Source organism: Leucoraja erinacea, chromosome 39 (genome assembly GCF_028641065.1).
Source record: "Leucoraja erinacea ecotype New England chromosome 39, Leri_hhj_1, whole genome shotgun sequence".
Taxonomy (NCBI): Eukaryota; Metazoa; Chordata; class Chondrichthyes; order Rajiformes; family Rajidae; genus Leucoraja; species Leucoraja erinaceus.
This window is the reverse complement of record NC_073415.1, coordinates 4,891,143-4,908,964: the sequence shown is the minus strand read 5'-3', so window position 1 is coordinate 4,908,964 and position 17,822 is coordinate 4,891,143. Positions and strand designations below refer to the sequence as shown.

The window sequence follows — 17,822 nt, the reverse complement described above, 5'->3', positions numbered from 1 at the left end:
ACGTGACATCAGTTTAGTTTATGGTCACTAAACTAAACTTGTTATCAATAAACTAAATTAATTGTCAATAAACCAACACAACTGAAATCTGAATTAAACACCATGGTCAAGGTGTTCCAAGCATCCAGGCCTCTCTGGGTAAAACCACTTGCCTACCGACCTCCTTTAGTTTAGTTTAGAGATACAGCGCAGAAAAGGGCCCACCCAGAGATCCCTGCACACATATCTGACACACTCCAGGGACAATTTACAATTATACCAAGCCAACTAACCTGCAAACCTGTACGTCTTTAGAGTGTGGGAGGAAACCGGAGCACCCAGAGAAAACCCACGCAGTTCACGGGGAGAATGTACAAACTCCATACAGGCAGCAGCCGTAGTCAGGACCGATACTGGGTCTCTGGCGCTGTGAGGCAGTAACTCTACCGCTGCACCACATTTAAAACTTTTCCTCTCTCACATTAAGGCTGTTCCCTCTAGACAGATATTGTGGGCTGAAGGGCCTGTTCCTATGCTGTTCTGCTCTGTGAATGGATTTGAGGATGGAGTGTGGAGGGAAACACAGACACCGATCACCGACCCTGAACTCCGTGCATTTGCTTTTGGTTCCTATTTCATCCCGTGATGAGAAAATGAGTGACAACACACAGGGTGGGCTGGGAATAAGAGTATTTATTGATTTTGAGCAAAATGCAAGCATAGAGGGGATGGGAGGGGTTTAGGAGTGTCCGTGGGTCGTGGAGGGGATGGAGAGAGGCTGGTCACACACAGGAGCCTGGGTCCAGAACTCATCACCACCTGGATCACCAGGACAAGTCTCCCTGGCACTCAGCCAGATTTATCGGGAACTGGTCCAACAGGGAGATGATGGGCCAAATGCCAGCCGCTGCGGGTTGTGAATTAGCCCCCGGGATGCCAGTGAAGGAACTGCAGATGCTGGTTAATACGCAAAAAGACACAAAGCGCCGGAGTAACTCAATGAGCCAGGCAGCTTCTCTGGAGGACATGGATTGGTGACGTTTCGGGTCGGGACCCTTCTTCAGAATGAATGTTGGAGGGGAGGGATAGGAGGGTTGGGGGAGGGGAGGAGAAAGGTCTCCCCCTTTCTTCATTCATTTCCACAGCTTTCTTCTCTCCCCCCCCCCCCCACTCCCAAAATCAGTCTTGATCCAAAACCACCCATCAACGTTCTTCAGAGATGCTGGCCATAGACACACAGTGTCGGAGTAACTCAGCGGGTCAGGCAGCATCTCTGGAGAGAAAGGATGGGTGACTTTCCGGGTCGAGACCCTTCTTCAGACCAAAGGACAAACACACCCTTAGATGCCTGACCGGCTGAGTTACTCCAGCACTTTGTGTCTCTCTTCGGCATAAGCCAGCATCTGCAGTTCCTTCCTACACGTTTCCCCAGAGATGCTGCCTGACTGACTGAGGGACTCCAGCACTCTGTAGGTGCATTGGATCCAGGGTTGTGTTGCAGCTGACAGCCAGGGTGTGGATCAGCACCTTGGACAGCTCCTGCAGTGTAAATGTGGCCTGAGGGAGGTGGGGATGGTGGGAGGGTGTGGGCCGGAGCTTCTTATAATAAAGCCACAAGCAGCAGCTGAAGCGAGGGGGTGGAGGCGGGGAGGACACAGGTTGGACCTCTTCTCTCCGTGGCTATCCAGGTGTTGAATCCGGCAATGGTCCGTGTGCAGCTGGTGAAATTCCTTCCCATGCCCCTCCCGGGACAAGAGGGAGCAGCACAGGGCAGAGATCAGCTCGCGAGATGCCAGACACCCCAGTGGTGGTCCTGGCAAACAGATGGAGATGTGGGGAGTTGGTGAGGGGGTCTCAGTCCACCGCCTCGGATAGAGCCACGGGGCCAGTCTCTCTCCTTAGTACCTAGACGTCACCTTTTCTGTAAAAACACCAAATGAAGAGAGATTCACACTTCACTCTTTCACCGTTAGACTTCAGAGATACAGTGTGTAAATAGGCCCTTCGGCCCACCAAGGCCATGCCGACTAGTGGTCCCTGTACACTAGCACAATCCTATACACTAGGGACAATTTTACAACTTACAGAAGGCAATTAACCTACAAACCTGCACGCTTTGGGTATGTAGCAGGGAACTGGAGCACCTGGAGGAAACCCACACAGTCACAGGGACAATGTGCAAATTCCACGCACAGCAGCAGCAGTCAGGATCGAACCCATGACCCTGGCATTGTAAGGCAGCAAATCTACCGCTGTGCCACCGTTCTGCCCTTATGTGGAACGGCACAGTGGAGTAACTGGTAGTGCTGCTGCCTCACACGCCAGAGACCGAGGTTCCATCCTGTCCTCAGGTGCTCTCTGTGTGGAGTTTGCACGAGGAGAACATTTCTGGAGAACACGGATAACGACGTTTCGGGTCTGGATTGGGGAAGGATCCCGACTTGAAACGTCACTTATCCACGTTTACCAGAGATACTGCCTGACCTGCTGAGTTACTCCAGCATTTTATGCCTATCCATAGAACAAGGCCGTGTCTTTTCTGAACTGGTCGGCCGATGGTAACAGTTTGAATAGATCGACTTTCTAGGTGAAAAGCCCAGTGTGATATCTCCCACTCACTCCAGACTGGGGTCCCTTAACATAGAAACATAGAAACATAGAAATTAGGTGCAGGAGTAGGCCATTCGGCCCTTCGAGCCTGCACCGCCATTCAATTTGATCATGGCTGATCATCCAACTCAGTATCCCATACCTGCCTTCTCTCCATACCCCCTGATCCCCTTAGCCACAAGGGCCACATCTAACTCCCTCTTAAATATAGCCAATGAACTGGCCTCAACTACCCTCTGTGGCAGAGAGTTCCAGAGATTCACCACTCTCTGTGTGAAAAATGTTCTTCTCATCTCGGTTTTAAAGGATTTCCCCCTTATCCTTAAGCTGTGACCCCCTTGTCCTGGACTTCCCCAACATCGGGAACAATCTTCCTGCATCTAGCCTGTCCAACCCCTTAAGAATTTTGTAAGTTTCTATAAGATCCCCCCTCAATCTCCTAAATTCTAGAGAGTATAAACCAAGTCTATCCAGTCTTTCTTCATAAGACAGTCCTGACATCCCAGGAATCAGTCAGGTGAACCTTCTCTGCACTCCCTCCATGGCAATAATGTCCTTCCTCAGATTTGGAGACCAAAACTGTACGCAATACTCCAGGTGTGGTCTCCCCAAGTTACAGGTTAACTCCCCAATAGCCCAGGGCTGCCTTCTCTTGGGCCATGATCTCAATATAATTGCATTGGAGAGCAGGAATGAAGCGGTGTGGATCACATGCAGGCAGAGGAGATTAGTTTATCTTGCCATCATTGTTGGCACTAACATTGTGGTCCAAAGAGTCTGTTCCTGTGCTGTACTGTTATAGAATCATCGAGTCATTGAATCGTACAACATGGAAACAGGCCATTCGGCCCATCTTGCCCACACTGACCAACATACCCCATCCACACTTGTCCCACCTGCCCAAAACCCTTTAAATCTACCCTATCCTTGTACCTGTCCAACAGGTGTGTATGCCCATCGAGGTAGGTTGCAGAGGTTTTGCAGGGCAATCACTCTACAAAGCCTCGAGTGCACTGGGCATCAACGGAGTGGCGAGGGGAAGAGGCATCAAGAACACCACAGAGGCAGCGGAGATGGCTCTGGATCAGGAGAGGAGGTCGATGGGGAGCAGCGAATGCCACCTGAACACAAGTCGTGGTCTGATCAACCACGGCTGGGTGGCCTGGGCGAGGGTGTCTGATGTTGAAAGACCCGAAACACCCAATGACCCCACGTTACATCACTGATGATGTGTTCAGGAGCATCAAGAGATGCATTTTAATCAATCGATGGTACCTGCCCCAACTACCTCTTCCAGCAGCTCCTTCCATACACCCACCATTCTTTGTGTAAAAAAGTTACCTTTCAGATTTCTATTAAATCTTCTCCCTCTTCCCTCAAACTCCTGTCCCTTGGTTCTCGATTCCCCTACTCTGGCCAAAAGACTGTGTGCGTTTACCCACTATTCCTCTCCTGATCTTACGCGCCTCTATAAGATCACCCCTCATCCTTCTGCGCTCCAAGGAATAGAGTCCCAGGCTACTCTACCTCTCCCTGTAGCTCAGCCCCCCCCCATGTTCTACAGTATATGCAATACATTCACCACGCAGATCCTTTCAAACAGAGACATGAGGGAATAAGAAGAAAGGTTTATTACCTGTGATAACCTTTGTTCTGTTAAAGAAAAGGGAGAAGAAAAAGATGTTAGACTTCACAGAGTCACATGATATATACACGACAAGATAAGAATAAAAGGCAGGGCTGGGCAACACCTTTCCTGGAACCCCCTCACTCTGAGAAACAACTGTACTTCAATCCCTTCTGAAGAAACTTAGAAACATAGACAATAGGTGCAGGAGTAGGCCATACGGCCCTTGGAGAAGGCACCCCCCATTCAATAGAATCATGGCTGATCATCCTAAATCAGTACCCCAATCCTGCTTTCTCCCCATACCCTTTGATTCTGTTAGCCCCCGTTGACATCCCGCTGGATTAGTGCCCTCAAATGCCGAGAAAAATACTGCGGGATATAAAAAGCCCAAAATGAACTACTCGCTATAGATAACTTGATATTCAGGGTTATATATATGCCCCATTTAATGTAAAAATAAGGTACATACCTTTAATTGTTTGCTTTATAAAACCCTGGGGCTGCGAGAGGTTGCAGAATGAGACAGTAATTTTAAAATTATTATAACTATATTATCGAGGCCTATAAAACTAATAATACCTTTTGCGACCGGGTCTTGCAGCGATTTTTCGTTAATGATATACTAGGCTGAACATCTGCGATTAGCCCTGAGAGCTATATCTAACTCTCTCTTGAATACATCCAGTGAATTGGCCTCCACTGCCTTCTGTGGCAGAGAATTCCACAGATTCACAACTCTCTGGGTGAAATTTTGTTCCTCATCTTAGTCCTAAATGGAAAATCTTGACCCACACGTCACCTATTCCTTCTCTCCAGAGATGCTGCCCGACCCGCTGAGTTATTCCAGCACTTTGTGTCTATCTTATGAATATGTCAGCATCTGCAGTTCCTTTATACACATAGCCTTCCAACACTAAAGATAGACACAAAGAGCTGGAGTGGCTCAGCGGGTCGGGCGGTATCGCTGGAGAAAAGGAATGGGTGACATTTTGGGTCGAGACCCTTCTTCAGATGGAGCGTCAGGGGAAAGGGAAATGAGAGACATAGAAGGCACATGGAGCTAATGAATGAAAGATATGCAGAATGCAACGGTGATCAAGGAAAGGCCGAGCCCACAATGGTCCATTGTTGGCTGTGGGGTGGGTGATAACGAGTGTAGCAGACAGTGGAACTCAAGCGGATGACAGTGAAACTAGTACTTGTTCACCCATCACTTGGTCCTGGTCCTGCCCCCACCCGTCTTTTTCCAGCTATCTCCCTCTCTACTCCATCAGAAGGGTCCTGGACTAGACCGTCGCCTGGCTATTTCCTCCACAGATGCTGCATGGCCCGCTGCATCAAATCCTTGTGTCTTAAGTGTGCTGCTCTCTCGATGGTTTCTGGCAATGCAGCTTCTCTGCCTTCCCAAAGGGGGGGTCAAAGTCAGGATAAAATTAATCCCACTTACGTGGTCACAGAAGAAGCTGGACCCTCTGCAAAAGAAAGAATATTCCGGATTAAACACATCGCTAAATAGACCCACTGCAGCTCATCTCGAGATGGTTTAGTATCAGCATATGTACCCGAGGTTCAGTGAAAAGCTTTGTCTCACTTGCTATTTAATCAGACCAGATAATGCTATCCACAAATACAATCATAGAAACATAGAAATTAGGTGCAGGAGTAGGCCATTCGGCCCTTCGAGCCTGCACCGCCATTCAATATGATCATGGCTGATCATCCACTCAGTATCCTGTACCTGCTTTCTCTCCATACCCCCTGATCCCCTTAGCCACAAGGGCCACATCTAACTCCCTCTTAAATATAGCCAATGAACTGTGGCCTCGACTACCCTCTGCGGCAGAGAGTTCCAGAGATTCACCACTCTCTGTGTGAAAAAAGTTCTTCTCATCTCGGTTTTAAAGGATTTCCCCCTTATCCTTAAGCTGTGACCCCTTGTCCTGGACTTCCCTAACATCAGGAACAATCTTCCTGCATCTAGCCTGTCCAACCCCTTAAGAATCGAGCCAAACTCCAGTACAATAGGTAGGTTTGGATACATAATGTAGAGCATAGTTCTCAGCATTGTAGCGCATCAGTTCCACAGACAGACTCAATGCCAGCAATGGGCAGGCCAGCCAGCATTATCAAGGATGAGTTTTACCCGGGTCACTCTCTCTTCTCCCCTCTCCCATCAGGCAAATGGTACAGAAGTGTGAAAACACGCACCTCGAGATCCAGGGACAGTTTCTTCTCAGCTTCTATCAGGCAACTGAACCATCCTCTCATCAGCTAGACAGTGGCCCTGACCTCCCATCCACCTCAATGGAGACCTATCTTTGGTGAATGGTGAACTATTTTCAATCGGGCTTCACGGGACTTTATTTTGCACTGAATGTTGTCCCCTTTATCCTGTGTCTGTACACTGTGGATGGGTTGACTGTCATCATTTATAGTCTTTCCTGTGACTGGATCAAACGCAAACTTTAAAGCTTTTCACTGTACCTTCACATGACAGCAATAAACTAAACTAAGGGCCACAGTGTACAGATACAGGATAAAGGGTATAATATTTAGCGCAAAATAAAATCCGATTGAAGATTGTTCACAGGTATCCAATGTGGTAGATAGATGGTAGGACAAGACTACTCGTTGATCAGAGGATAGAGAAACATAGAAACATAGAAATTAGGTGCAGGAGTAGGCCATTCGGCCCTTCGAGCCTGCACCGCCATTCAATATGATCATGGCTGGGATCATCCAACTCAGTATCCCGTACCTGCCTTCTCTCCATACCCCCTGATCCCCTTAGCCACAAGGGCCACATCTAACTCCCTCTTAAATATAGCCAATGAACTGGCCTCAACTACACTCCTTGGCAGAGAGTTCCAGAGATGCACCACTCTCTGCGTGAAAAAAGTTCTTCTCATCTCGGTTTTAAAGGATTTCCCCTTTATCCTTAAGCTGTGACCCCTTGTCCTGGACTTCCCCAACATCGGGACCAATCTTCCTGCATCTAGCCTGTCCAACCCCTTAAGAATTTTGTAAGTTTCTATAAGATCCCCTCTCAATCTTCAAAATTCTAGAGAGTATAAACCAAGTCTATCCAGTCTTTCTTCATAAGACAGTCCTGACATCCCAGGAATCAGTCTGGTGAACCGTCTCTGCACTCCCTCTATGGCAATAATGTCCTTCCTCAGATTTGGAGACCAAAACTGTACGCAATACTCCAGGTGTGGTCTCACCAAGATCCTGTACAACTGCAGTAGAACCTCTCTGCTCCTATACTCAAATCCTTTTGCAATGAAAGCTAACATACCAGGATGGTTCAGTTGCCTGATAACAGCTGGGAAGAAACAGTCCTTGAATCTGGAGGTGTGTGTGGTCACCTTTTGCCCGATGGGAGAGGGGAGAAGAGGACGTCACTGCCAGGTGCTCTCACATGGACCACCAGATATAGCACGGAAACAAGCCCTTCAGCCCTGTCAGTCTGCACCGCGCCGACCAGCGATCCCCGCACACTGTCCTGCACACACTAGGAACATTTGTTTACAATTTCACCAAGACAAATAACCTACAGACCTGCACGTCTTTGGAGTGTGGGAGGAAACCGGGGCTCCTGGGAAAAACCCATGCTGGTCACGGGGAGAACGTGCAAACTCCATTCAGCCAGCACCCATAGTCAGGATCGCCCGGGCACTGTAAGGCAGCAACTCTACCGCTGCGCCACCGCGCTGCCCTACTCTCGTGCCCCAGGCTGGGCAGGAGAGAGTCAGTCACGGTGGTACCTGCTTTGTACGGGGCTGGCTAAACAGTGTGCTTCATACAAGTCCAGCCGGGCTGCACAGTGGTGCAGCGGGTGTAGCTGCTGCCTCACAGCGCCTGAGACCCACATCGATTTGCATGGGTTTCGTCCGGGTGCTCCGGTTTCCTCCCACATCCCAGAGACGTGTGGGTTTGCAAGTTAATTGGCCCTCTGTGAATTACCCCTAGTGTGTAGGGAGCCGATGAGACAGTGGGTTAACATTAAACTAGTGTGAACGGATGATCGGCGTGGACTCGAAGGGCCTGTTTCCATGCTGTATCTATTAAATTCGGCATCAATCTACTTGGAAACTTACTGGAATAGGATTGTGAGACTTGCGATGAAGAGCCTCCAGAGGTATTGATGCTAAAAAGTAAAAAGCGTGATTATTAAAGTTGTTCTCTTACAGAGTACTGATCCTTCCTTTGTCCACTACCCCTCCCCTCCCCCCCACCCCCCCCTCCCCCCCACCCCACCCCCCCCCCAATACCTGCCCTATCGACCCCACCCCTCGACTAACATCCTCCAGTTTCAGCCTTGCCTTTACAGAATCACAAGAATCACTAGTGTGCGGGGATCGCTGGTCAGTGCAGACTCGGTGAGCCGAAGGGGCTGTTTCTGCGCGATATCTCGAAACTAAACTAAACTCAGGATCCCAGTCATTGTAAATTGTCCCTAGTGTGTACGATAGTATACAAGGATCGCTGGTCGGCATGGACCCAGTGGGGCCGAATGGTCTGTTTCCGTACTGAATCTCTAAACTAAGCTAAACTAGGGGACCACGTTCCTTAGATATTTCCCAACTTAGAGGGGGGGAAACCGGAGCACCTAGAGAAAACCCACGCGGTCACGGGTAGAACGTGCAAACTCCGTACAGACAGCATCCGTAGTCAGGATCGAACCTGGGTCTCTGGTGCTGTAAAGGACCTGTCCCACTTTCCCGAGTTACTCATGAACTCTCCCGAGTTTTCCCCTTGATGCGAACTCGGGGAATGTAGGGGAATGTCGGTAGCGAGCTCGTAGGAGGCCGTTGGAGTGCGTGGATGTTTCGTAGCGGCTCGTAATGCCAGCCGCAAGAACACGGGGCATCAGGTAAGTCGGGACGTTTTTTCAACATGTTGAAAAATGTCCACGAATAAAGAAAATAGCCCCAAATACCTGCGAATGGCTATTATCGTAATTCCCCGAGTTCGAATCAAGGGGAAAACTCGGGTGAGTAACTCGGGAACGTGGGACAGGGTCTGACTCCACTGCTGTTGGGCGAGGAGGGGATATTTCCCATGTGGGTTTGGGTCAATGTATAGAATGCGTGTGGGGATTTGCTTGACCACATTAGGCTCAGGTGTTTGCCCTTCTCCTCTCCTTACCACTGTCCTCCGCTGAGCAACATTCTGTACTGTGCGATCTCAGACTCCAGCTGCATCTTGATGTTCAGGAGGGACTCATACGCCTCGTTCTGGTGTAGCAACTCATTCCTGATACTCCCCAGCTCACACTCCAGCTGTGCGATCCTGGTCTGCAGACTCCGAAGCTGCATGTCGTAATTTCCCTCGATTTGGTTCAGGCTGTTCTGCAGAGCGTTGATCTGAAAGCACAAGGTCACGTCTGTCAGTCTGACCTCCCGTCTCAATGGGCTGCTCCAAACCATAAGTCCAGGGGGTGGGTGTGGGTTGGTGGTGAGGGGAATGGGGGAGGGGGGGGGGGGGGGTGGGTGGGGTGAGGGGGGGGGGTGGGGAGTGACGGGGGGTGGGGGGGGGGGGTGTGGGTGGGGAGGTGGACGGGGGGGGGGGGGGGGGGGGGGGGGAGGAGGGGGGGGTGGGTGAAGGGGGGGGGGGGGGGGGCGAGAGTCACCAACACAGGTAGCACCAGCTCTGCCCACACTCTGTGAGCTCAGGACTAGCGGTTCTGGGGTAAACGTCACGTTGCCACAAGTCACTTACGGTTCCAATTAAACTGCTGTACTCCATGTCAAGGTCCTGCAACTGGCGTCGATATTGGCTCATCTCATTCTTGACCCCATCCAGAGCCTGGTCGTTCTGATAGACTGTTGTTTCTTTAATCTTCAGCTGAAAAATGAATAATGGGTTAGAGACCAGGCAGGGGGTGTGAACGATGGTGTCCGGATGTTGGGACAGATTCCTGATCCAAGGACACTGAGTCACCAGGCCTCTGGTCATAGACTCATCCACTCCATCCCACTCTATCCCGGCCTTTCCCAGGAGCTTGTGGTTTAGTCGGAGCATCTGCGGGATACAGGAGTCTGGGAGAGGGTGGTGATGCCGTGGGCCAGACAGGACAGGAGATGCCCAGTTAGGAAACTCCAGCTGCCACAGTGGACAACCCGCCCTCCACAACCCTGTCCTCCATCAGGGAGTCTCACACCAGATGGAGCAGGGCTTGGGCATTGTGGAGGTTGAGCTGTTGTGAACGGCCAGTCTAATCCTTACCTGCTCCTGGTACCATGTATCCATGGCTGCCTTGTTGTCACCGGCTTGCTTTGAGTACTTCGCCCTGAGATCAGCCAGGATCTGATCCAAGTTCTCAGTTGGTTCGGAGTCCACCTGCACTTCTATGTCCTGTGTCTTCTGTTGCCTCAACATCCTGAGCTCCTGAAACAGATAGAAACAGAGGCAGGGTCAGGACAATCCCTCCATCCATGTCTGTGTAACATCGCTGCACGTGCTGAACCTCTAGTTTAGTTTAGTTTACAGCACGGAAACAGGCCCTTCAGCCCACCGAGTCCGTGCCGACCAGCGATCACCCCAAACAGTAACTTCATAAGTTCATAAATGATAGGAGTAGAATTAGGCCATTCGGCCCATCACATCTACTCCACCATTCACTCTTGGCTGATCCATCTTTCCCTCTCACGCCCATTCTTGGTTCTTGGTTTCTTGGTCCTCCAAAATATTCCAAATGGAATTTAAACTGGAGGCGGTACCTCATGGTGGTACCCCATCACCCCATCTCCCCCCTCCCCCACACTCTCTCCCCCTTCCCTCTCACCTCCCCCTCTCCATCTTCCTCTCCTCACCCCTCTCCCTCTCCTCCACCTCCTCCTCCCACCCCCATCCCTCTCTACCCCACCCCCTTCCCTCTCTCCCTCCCTCCCCTCCCCTCCCCCCCCTCTCCCTCTTCCACGTCTCCCCCTACCCCTCCCTCCCTCCCCACTCTTCCACTTCTCTCCCACCCCTCTCCCTCTCCCTCCCCCACCCCACTCTCTCCCCCCCCCTCACCCCCCACCCCCCCTTCCTCTACCCCTCTGTCCCTCTTCCACCACTACCCCTCCCCCCCTACCCACTCTTCCACTTCCACTTCTCCCCCCCCCTCCCCCTCCCACTCTCCCTCCCCCTCTCTCCCCCCATTCTCCTGCCTTCTCCCCATACCCGAGCACTATCCTACACACCAGGGACATTTTTTACCGTAGGCAAATAACCTACAAACCCGTAGGTGTTTGATTGTGGGAGGAAACCCGAGCTTCCGGTGACAACCCACACGGGGAGAACAGACAAACTCCGTACAGACAGCACCCATGGTCAGGATCGATCTTGGATCTCTGCCGCTGTCAGGCAGCAACTCTACCGCTGTGCCACCAAACTCTGCAAGGAAAGTTGTGACCAAGATCTCCGAAGGATCCCATGAAATAATTGTTCCCCATCTAAAGAGTGGAGTGGGTCCAAAATTCACTGCCTGAGCAGGCGGTCGAATCTGCAACCACTGATACCTTCGCCAGCTCTCTATTTGCCTGGTCCGGCATTGCAATAGGACAACAGCTGGGAAGTGGTGGAACTGGTCATCAGGAGGTCCCATCCCAGGAAGCTTCAGGTGGAGACCAAGGGTCACAAAGTGCTGTGGTAACTCAGCGGGCCGGGTGGTATAAATGTGCAGGAAGGAACTGCAGATGCTGGTTTACATTGAAAATAGACACAAAATGCTGGAGTAACTCAGTGGGACAGGCAGCGTCTCTGGAGAGAAGGAGTGGGCGACGTTTTGGGTCGAGACTCCTCTTCGGATGTTTCGGGAGCAGACCCTTCTTCAGGCAGAAGGGTCTCGACCCAAAACGTCACCCATCCCTTCTCTGCAGAGATGCTGCCTGTCCCGCTGAGTTACACCAGCATTTTGTGTCTAGGGTCAGGCAGTATCTTTGGAGGACATGGATAGACAACGTTTCAGGTGGGGACCCTCCCTCTACTGTGCTATTCACCTTCCGTTGTTTATGAACCTCGTGCTACCTTCAGTAGAGGCACCAGGGAGGCAACACAATGTCATTGCACTGTTTTATTGCTGCCACAGTCACACAGCTGGTAGGGCTGTTGCCTCAGAGCGTCAGAGACCCTGGTTCAATCCTGACCTCGGGTTCTGTCAGTGTGGAGTTGGCACGGTTTCCCTGTGACCAGATACTCCGCTTTCACATTCATCAATGGTAGGGGGAAGAATTAGGCCATTCGGCCCATCAAGCCAACTCTGCCATTTAATCAACCTTTCCCTCTCAACCCCATTGTCCTGCTTCCTCCCCCCCTGGCCCTTGACACCCGTTTGTTCCCACGTTCCAAAGGTAGGTTAATTGACCGCTAGTGTGTAGAAAGTGGATCAGAATGTGGGATAACATAGAACTCGTGCAAACTCCGTACAGACAGCACCCGAGGTCAGGATTGAACCGGGGACCCTGGCACTGTACCGCACCAAATCCCAGTGATTGACAGGGCCGCTCACCTCCTCGTGGTTCTTCTTCAGGAAGGCGATCTCATCCTCCAGCCCGACAATGTCTTGGTTCAGGTTCTCGTGCAAATGCAGGTAGGTGGCCTTCAGATTGTGGAGACCATCTATGTCGGCCTCCACCGACATCCTGAGACACTGTTCCGTGCGCAACCTGAAACAGAGGGGACAAGCATCACCACAAGACCATCACCTCAGACAACAGGTGCAGGAGTAGGCCATTCGGCCCTTCGAGCCAGCACCGTCATTCAATCCAAATGATCATCCAAAATCAGTACCCCGTTCCTGCTTTCTCCCCATATCCCCTGATTCCATCAGCCCTGTCTTGAAGCTGCAGAAACCCTCCTCCTCCCATCCTCTATCTCAATGACCCTATGAGCAGATGGTGTAGGAGTGGTTCACCAGGATGCTGCCTGGAATTGAAACAACCGTGTCTCGTTTTAGTATTAGTTTTAGCGAAAGATGGGGCCCGCAATGTTTAGTTGTGTGTAGAGAGACAGCGCGGAAACAGGCCCTTCGGCCCACCGAGTCCCCGCCGGCCACTGATCCCCGCACACTGTCCGACACACACACGGGACAATGTTTACTGTTATACCAAGCCTATTATCCTACAAATCTGTACGTCTTTGGAGTGTGGGAGGCGAACCACGCAGGTCACGGGGAGAATGTACAAACTCCGTACAGACAGCACCAGTAGTCAGGATCGAACCCGGGTCTCTGGCGCTGTGAGGCAGCAACTCTACCGCTGCACCACCGTGACTTCTTCCCCTCGGTTATCGGGCTTGTGAATAGTCCTTCTATACGCTAGTGTACTGTCCCGATTCACCTCCACCACCATTGTGGACATTGGACTTTGCCTATGGAACTGATGCAGGAAGGATGCACACACACACCGACGATAGCCACAAAAAGCTGGAGTTACTCAGCGGGGTAAACGACATCTGGACAGAAGGAATAGGTGATATTTTGGGTCGAAACCCTTTGTGTACTGTCCGATTAACTTCCACCTCAGGCAAGTAGGACTAGTGTAGCTAGTGTAGCTGAGACATGTTGGCCGGTGGCAAGTTGGGCCGAAGGACCTGTTTCTACACCATGACTCATTGTGGACAGTGGACTTTGGCTTTGGAACTGATGCGTTACAATGTATAGGAATTTTTATTTAAAGAAAGGAACTAGGTCACTTACTTGCACTGGAAGTCCTCTGCGGCCAGTTTGGCATTGTCCGTCTCCAGAGCGATACGGGAATTCTGCAGCATGGCATTGACGATCTGGGAGAGATTGGAGAGAAAGTCAAACGGGTGGACACACAAAGCTGGAGTAACTTAGCGGGTCAGGCAGCATCTCTGCATCAGCAGAAGGAATAGACGCCGTTTCGGGTCGAAACCCTTCGCCAGACAGAGTCAGTGGGGGAGAGGGAAGATCGAGCTATGAAAAGTTTCAGAGCCGGCACCAATGCACCAATCCACAAAGTTCAGTTTAGTTTAGTTTAGAGACACAGCGTGGAAATAGGTCACATAGTCCGCGATTGATCAGCGATCCACACACACACACACACACACACACACACACACACACACATGTCAATTAGCCTACACACCTGCATGCCTTTGGAGTGTCGGAAGAAATGACAGCACCCGGAGAAAACCCACGGGGAAAACGTACAAACACCATACAGGCGGCAGCACCCGTAGTCAGGATCAAACCGGGGTCTCTGGCGCTGTGAGGCAGCAACTCTACCGCTGCACCACCGTGCCGACAATAGTCCATTGATAATGAAGGGACGTGTGGATGCGACCAGTGGAACTAGCAGGATGACGAGGGTGGGGCAGGGGCGGAGAGAGAGCGAGGGGGAATGCAGGGGTTATTTGTAATTGGAGAAGTCAATGTTCATACCGCTGGGTTGAGGCGTGGAGGGTGAGGAGAGCATTTTCAGTGGGAGGTCAAGGTCACAGGTGCCTACATGCCCAGCTAAGATCTACGGGCTGCATTGACGTGTGTATAACTGCCCTGGATCTCACAAACTAAAGGGCGTCAGATAAGGAGATCAGGGCAGCAGATAAGGCCTGTCCCATTTGGGCGACATTTAAGCCTTCGTCTCCCCATTGTGGTCAGACCAAATGGACAGAAGCTTGAAAGTGCGCACAGCCAGACTTCTTCCCCTGAGTTATCCGGGCTTTTGAACGACCCTTGTATAAGCCAGGATACCGTCCAATTCACCTCTACCCCATTGTGGACTCTGCCTATGGAACTGATGTGCTATAATGTATAGGAAGGAACCGAATATAGACATAAAAAGCTGGAGTAACTCAGCAGGACAGGCAGCATCTCCGGAGAAAAGGAATAGGTGATATTTCAGGTTGAGACCCTTGTTCACTCAACAATGCACTGTAATGCTGAGAAGGATATTCTTCACCTGTTGTACTTGAGTTTGCCTTGACTATCTTTTACGTGTAGTATATCTGATTTGTTTGGATAGCTTTGCTCTGCACTGCACTGCACTGCACATTAGACATACAACGTGGAACCAAGCCCTTCAGCCCATCGAATCCGGCAGTGACCAGCGATACTAGCTCTATCCTACACAGGCCAGGGACAATTTACAATTTTTTAATTTTTTTATTTTATTTGTATTAGCAGTACAGTAAATCACATTAATACATCGCATATATCTTATTACATTATGTTGTACCACTTCATTTTTTGAGCTTTAAAAAAGATAGAAATAAAAGAAATAAGGAAAGTAAGCAAGAATCGTGAAGGTGCAGGAAAGTGTTGGGGGAAGAGAACCCCTTAGGGAAGGAATTAGAGAAGGAAGCAAAGAAAAGAAATAAGACCCTAGAAAGAAAAGAAAAAAAAGAAGAAAGGAAAATCAAACGCTCTATTGTAACACAAAACTCCGCAAAAAAGGATATACCAACCGTGTTTTTATTAAAAATTTATTTTATACCCCCCATTACCAGGTCCTGGTAGCCTTTATATTATAACTTATTATTGCACCTTATGCTTGTAATAGTTCCATAAATGCAGACCACGTCTTTTGGAAGTGATCTGCTTTGCCTGCTAGGCAAGATTTACAATTTTACTGAAGCCAATCAACTCATAGACGTGCACGTCTTTGGAATGTGGGAGGAAACCTGAGCCCCCGGAGAAAACCCAGGCGGTCAGTGGGAAAATTAATGTGCGAACAGCATCCATAGTCAGAATCGAACCCTTATCCCTGGCACTGTTAAGGCAGCAACTCTACCGCTGCGCCACCCTGTTGCCCCATCAATTGAAAAGCTACAGGTATATTTTCCCATTGTGAGTAAGGAAGATTCAAACAAGAGGACATGATTTGACAATTAAGGGACAAAAGTTTAGGGGTAACATGAGGGGGAACTTCTTTACTCAGAGAGTGGTAGCGGTGTGTGGAATGAGCTTCCAGTGGAAGTGGTGGAGGCAGGTTCGTTTTTATCATTTAAAAATAAATTGGATAGGTATATGGACGGGAAAGGAATGGAGGGTTATGGTCTGAGTGCAGGTAGATGAGACTAGGGGAAAATAATTGTTCGGCACGGACTTGTAGTGCCGTGATGGCCTGTTTCCGTGCTGTAATTATTATATGTTATACACATCTTGACTTGGGAACGTACTCATGGCTATAACAAACAGAAACCTACGTTAGAGGAATGGACTTCACTTGGAAGGGAACAGGGGACAAGGAAAAGAAGGGGGGGGGGTGGCATAGGTGGGATAGTGTCTTTAGACTGAAGTTTGAATCTGAATCTGAATCTGAATCTGACTGAGGTCCCCACCCCAAACTTGGTCTGCCCATTCCTCTCCACAGATGCTGCCTGACCCGCTGAGTTCCTCCAAAGATAGACACAAAATGCTGGAGTAACTCAGCGGGACGGGCAGCATCTCTGGAGGGAAGGAATGCATTTCGTTGTCTCTGTACTGTACACTGACAATGACAATTAAAATTGAATCTGAATCTGAATCTGAATGGGTGACGTTTCGGGTCGAGACCCTTCTTCAGACTGAGAGTCAGGGGAGGAGCGGGGGAACTAGAGATATGGAAGGGTAGTGCTGTATGTACAGAGTTTGTACGTTCTCCTCGTAACCGCGTGGGTTTATCCCGGGGGCCCCGGTTTCTTCCCACACTCCAAAGACGTGCAGGATTGTAGGTTCATTGGCTTTGGTATAAATGGAAAGTGTCCCTTGTGTGTGTGTGTGTGTGTGGGGGGAGATAGTGTTGGTGTGCGGGGATTGTTGGTCGGTGGGCTTAAGGGCTTGTTTCACCGCTATATCTCTAATCTATCATAGTTCCCGTCGCCTCTGTACCTACCTGCTGTTGCAGAGGTATGACCGCGCTGTTGTAGGTGGACCAGTCGAAGCCTTCATAGTTGTTGGTGGAGGCGAGCGCCTGGATCTGGATCTCCAGCTCCTTGTTGGACTGCTCGAGTGTACGGACCTTCTCCAGATACCTGGCGAGACGGTCGTTCAATTCCTGCATGGTGCCCTTCTCGTTGTTGACGACGCAACCGCCTGGCATGATGGAGAAGGAGCTGGCAGCATAGGTTGAGCCAAGACCAATCTTGGAGCCCAGACCCAGACCCAGACCCAGACCGTTGCCGCATCTGTAGCTCATGGTGGAGGCGCTGGCCCGCGGCCGGGAGCTGTAGCCCTGCATAGACGCACTGGAGTACCGTGGCAGCCCGCCGGAAAGCCGGTTGGAGCCACCGATGGTGCTGTAACTGGTTACTGTCTTATGAAGAGACATGTTGCTGCTGGTGACTAAATGAGGACTTCAGGAGGAAGGCAGTGTCTAGTTCAAACTTCGCTCTAGATGCTCAGTGGCCACGGAACCTGCCTCCCTCCTACTTATACAGTGAAGGGGTGGACAGGGGTTGGACCACACCCATGCTGAATCCCATCTTTTAAACTTCACGCCCACAACTTGGCAGCACAAACCCTGTTCTCCACTCGTATCCTGATCGCTCAGCGCCCCGGGGAATGCACCAGACAAGAGTATTAAATCTTGTGAAAGACACAAAGATTCAAGAGAGACAAGAGTGTCTCGTTGTTATCTGTCACGAGATGGAACAATTACATTATTACCTG

The 17,822-nt window shown here is 50.4% G+C and overlaps 1 protein-coding gene across 1 annotated transcript; it reads right to left on the bottom strand.

Annotated features, from left to right (window-relative positions):
- Nucleotides 1-654: 654 nt before the first annotated feature.
- Nucleotides 655-17,584, bottom strand: LOC129714333 (keratin, type I cytoskeletal 18-like). Its single transcript, XM_055663877.1, has 10 exons — nucleotides 17,047-17,584; nucleotides 13,905-13,987; nucleotides 12,717-12,873; nucleotides 10,451-10,612; nucleotides 9,944-10,069; nucleotides 9,371-9,588; nucleotides 8,320-8,369; nucleotides 5,667-5,691; nucleotides 4,226-4,242; nucleotides 655-1,900 (listed from the first exon to the last, which is right to left on the bottom strand). The coding sequence occupies exons 1-10, from the start codon at nucleotides 17,479-17,481 to the stop codon at nucleotides 1,878-1,880; spliced, it is 1,296 nt and encodes a 431-aa protein (XP_055519852.1). The 5' UTR covers nucleotides 17,482-17,584; the 3' UTR covers nucleotides 655-1,877.
- Between the last annotated feature and the right edge of the window lie 238 nt (nucleotides 17,585-17,822).

Bases quoted from the DNA above. Each gene is read 5' to 3' on its own strand.
- LOC129714333 (XM_055663877.1), bottom strand. From the start codon at position 17,481: ATGTCTCTTCATAAGACAGTAACCAGTTACAGCACCATCGGTGGCTCC. The intron at 8,370-9,370 runs GTAAGGAGAGGA...TTTACTTTTTAG, and splicing joins TTGCTCAGCGGAGGACAGTG to CATCAATACCTCTGGAGGCT. The intron at 5,692-8,319 runs GTAAGTTTCCAA...TTTCTTTTGCAG, and splicing joins AGTCTCACAATCCTATTCCA to AGGGTCCAGCTTCTTCTGTG.